Genomic DNA, 4,051 nt, shown 5'->3' on the forward strand with positions numbered 1-4,051 from the left:
GGCTGGGTAAGCAACCCGTCCTGGCGAAGAACTGTGCTTAGAGAAGTGCACTTTTGTCAAAGTGAGTATGGCTAAGATGGCCAATTGCACAGGTAGGCAAAATTAGCCTCACTAACAGAGTTGGCGGTGGAGGTGACAAAGTCTAAGTTCTATATTTGGAAACATGTACAGTGTGTCTGAGCCAATCATAATACGAGTTTAACTAATTGTGACGTTGCTGCAAATGATATAAAAGCTGTTGATTATGGAGAGCCTAGTGTTTTTGGTATGTAATTTTCCATTTAGAATTACAATTTTGGAAGAACTTGATTTTTACCGTTTAGATTGATTCCGGATTTACCCAAGCAGTTCCTTTCAGTATAAACATCCAGTAGTTTCCCTTTCCCTTTGATTTACACCTTTCATACATTTTCTAGTTGAACACCTTTCATTATGCTTGTTGTCATTGCATTTATTGCTGTCTGCGTGTTGTACATGATTTGTACTCATCCCAAACCTCTGAACCTGAATGGGGCCCATGTTGTGGTGACTGGTGGATCGAGTGGAATTGGAAAATGCATTGCTATGGAGTGCTATAGACAAGGAGCTTTTGTTACTTTGGTGGCACGGGACGAGACCAAATTGTTGGAAGCAAAGATGGAGGTTGAGAAATGTGCTGTAAATGATGAACAGGAGGTGCTCTGTATATCTGTGGATGTTTCCAAGGATTATCGTGAAGTGGAGATGGTGATAAAACAGGCTCAAGAGAAGCTGGGCCCTGTGTGTATGCTTGTCAACTGTGCAGGAAGAGGCATTTCTGCAAAGTTTGATGAAATGGAGATTGATCACTTCAGAAGTCTAATGGAGGTGAACTATTTGGGCAGTGTATACCCAACACGGGCTATCATGCCCACCATGAAGTTACGCAGAAAGGGATGCATTGTGTTTGTGTCCTCGCAAGCAGGCCAGATTGGCCTGTTTGGTTACACTGCCTACTCCGCTTCCAAGTTTGCTCTCCGTGGCCTGGCTGAGGCACTGCAGATGGAGATAAAGCCATACAATTTATCTGTGACTGTTGCCTACCCGCCTGACACAGACACTCCAGGGCTTGCCAAGGAGAATAAATCAAAGCCGCTAGAGACCAGTTTAATCTGTAAGGCCAGTGGGGTTTGGGAACCAGAGCAAGTGGCCAAGATTGTCATCAGGGATGCTGTGCAAGGCAAATTCAACAGCTCTGTGGGCTGTGACGGCTACATGCTTTCAACACTCACCTGTGGAATGTCACCCATTACTTCCATCATAGAAGGCCTCAAGCAGATAGTGACCATGGGACTATTTCGGACCATCGGACTCTTCTACCTGAGGAGTTTCAACAGCAGTGTGCACCGCTGCATGATCCAGAGAGAGCAGTCCGAAGCAGCCAATAAGAGGGATTGACAATGCATCCGGCTGGCACAGGACAAAACGTCCTGCCCAGACTCAGGCCCAACTGTGGAGACTAGGGGTGTGAACCCTCTGGTAATCCAGCTTGGCCAGGCGCTCCAACCAACACAATTGGCCATGATCGAGGGTAGGAAGCCAGCCGGAGAGGGTGATCTCTGTTGCCGCCAGCCGCTTCTACAGATTGGTCAGGGTGCGTGCACGCAAAGCCACACGGTGGAGCGGTAACACAGCTCCAAAAGACGACACGTGGACATATATTGCCCAGCCATATTGAGGATCTTTTTTTTAGGGGTGCTAGCCCCTCCTATGCCGGGCTTTGTGTGTCAGTGTGTACCACGGAAATTATTTGATTGGCTGAGCAAGGTATGTGACATATGATAAGAGCGCCCTTCACTTCATTGCTTTGAGGGTTTGTGTAAGCACAAAGATTGAATGCAATGAGAATGAATGGCCAGCTTTGAGTGTTTGTGTAAACACAAACATTGAAGAGGAAGGTGAGGACGCAAATTGTGATTGGCTGGAATGAGATGATGTATGATGAGCGCCCCTCACTTCACACCGGTGTGATTTTTATTACATTCGTATCGGCAGATAAGATGGGGGAGTAGAATTGTGACAGTTGCTGCTATCATACAGTCACTCCCAGGTAAAAAAAACAGTTTGGAACAGACACTTGTGCTTTGTGGGGTATGATTTAGACTTAGAGCCTTAAAGATGAACACACTATGAATATCAACTGTTTAATACTTTCCAATAATTAGATAGGGGGAGTGGAATTGTGACAGTTGCTGCTGTCATAAAGTCAGTGTTAGAAATAGGTCGTGCTTCATAGGGTATGATTTAGGGCCTTAAAGATTAAAACAAATTGTATATCAGCTGTTTAATACAACGGCAGTATTGTGACAAAGACAGGCTTCAAGGAGTGGGCACCTTGGTGTTAATTAAATAATAAATAAATGGTTTTAATTTATAAAGTAAAGAATACATACAGATTAGAACATTCTTAAACAGTTGACAATGAAGGTCTATTATTTCTACAATTGCTACAAAACCTGTATGGTCATTTTGGGGCATAAACAATAAGTTGGAGGATAAAATGAAGACCGATAATGATTTACTGTGCATGTTTCACATCATGAATTTTACATATGACCATTTTCCAAATATTACATTTTTTTAACATTTTCAAAATAGCCAATTTTACATTGAGGTGCCCAGATGTTCCTAGTAGTGCCCATGAAACAATGTGTACCGATTGGGTGATGTTTGAACCAAATCTGTAGGAGTAATAGCAAAAAATGTGTTGCCTCCTGGTGTCTCGATAACGATAACAAGCCAATGTGAAGTTTCACGGCAATCAGCCGCTGCATTCATGATTTGAGGCATTGTGTTCAAAATGAGCCACTCCTGCCAACTTTATATGCCAATCTTAGGCAACCAGGATGGTATATGATATGAAACATCTGACAGGTCCATCTTGATCACATGAATATAGATAATGTGTACCGATTTGCGTGTCGTTTCGATCAAGATCTGTAGGAATAATAAAAAACCCTAACCAAAAACAAAACATCCTAATAAGACAAAAGCAGTCCAAAAGTATTAGTTATTTTTCCCCCGCCTAATACTGAACCAGTTCAGTGTTTCCACTGAAAATGAATTGGTTCAGAATCCTAAAAGTTGGTTCTGAACTGGATCAAAAGAAAATGCCAGTTCCATGAAAGCACCAAGGTTCCAAGAATCTAGAACGGAACCAGTTCTAGAACCAAAGTTATTTCGATGGAAAAGGGGCCCGAGTCTCTTGTAGTTCAGCCAGGGTCCGAGATGAGTTACCATGTTGCCACAAGGAGGCACTACATAGGGCTTGCTGAGGCTATGTACTGGCAAGGGAGAGACTTGTGTGCTTCTCTGTTTTCAATTTGGCTGGCCAGCGGTTGAGGGTGAAAAGTGACTATTTGGAATGTGACTTTATGGTCCACATGTACAGTATGACAGGAGATGCAGTCAGCCCTACGGCAGTTTCAAATAAGGCCTTTGAAAAATGGACATCCCTGCGGTAGAGTGGTAGACACATCACAACAACCCTACTTTCAGAAGGTCAGGCACACTTTTACAAACTCCCTCACTCCTTTGCAAGAGGAATCCGAAAATGGTCCAATATGTAGACTGCCTTTCCTAACATCCAAGGCCCCATCCCGGAAGATGAAAGGGCAAGTGTATTCAGCCTGTGTATGAAGTTGCATGTCATTCAAAGTGATGCGAGGCGAGTGAGGTGCATGGGCCCCAACCATAGGCCCCAACGGTGGAGGAGCATGAGACTGGGCAGTGGAGAGATGAGGATTACATGGAGGTGGCAGGTCACTGTGGGAAAGAAAGCCAAGCGCCGCACTCCTACAAGTCTTTAATTTTGCAACATATCCCTCTTCATATAGATATCCTTACCTTCTTTACATAACATACATTGTAGGAGTGAGGAATGGATAGAGGTGCTAGGAGTCTAGGACAGAGCCGACTACACCTGAGATGCAGCCACATGTCTGGCCAAAGACCAGCTTTTCATCTACTGTGTATAATTCAATACTACAACATACACAATGATATAGTAAAGGGATTTCAAAAAAAGGTTTTT

The 4,051-nt window shown here is 43.6% G+C and overlaps 1 protein-coding gene across 1 annotated transcript; it reads left to right on the top strand.

Moving 5' to 3' along the window:
- Nucleotides 1-429: 429 nt before the first annotated feature.
- Nucleotides 430-1,416, top strand: LOC310861571 (3-dehydrosphinganine reductase-like; the record flags this gene model as incomplete). The annotated part of the gene is made up of 1 exon (XM_083769069.1): nucleotides 430-1,416. A coding segment is annotated over one exon (987 nt), but the record flags the coding sequence as incomplete, so codon positions are not given.
- Nucleotides 1,417-4,051: the final 2,635 nt, after the last annotated feature.

The sequence above is a fragment of the Protomyctophum parallelum genome (genome assembly GCF_964188405.1).
Source record: "Protomyctophum parallelum genome assembly, chromosome: 7".
NCBI classification, from domain to species: Eukaryota; Metazoa; Chordata; class Actinopteri; order Myctophiformes; family Myctophidae; genus Protomyctophum; species Protomyctophum parallelum.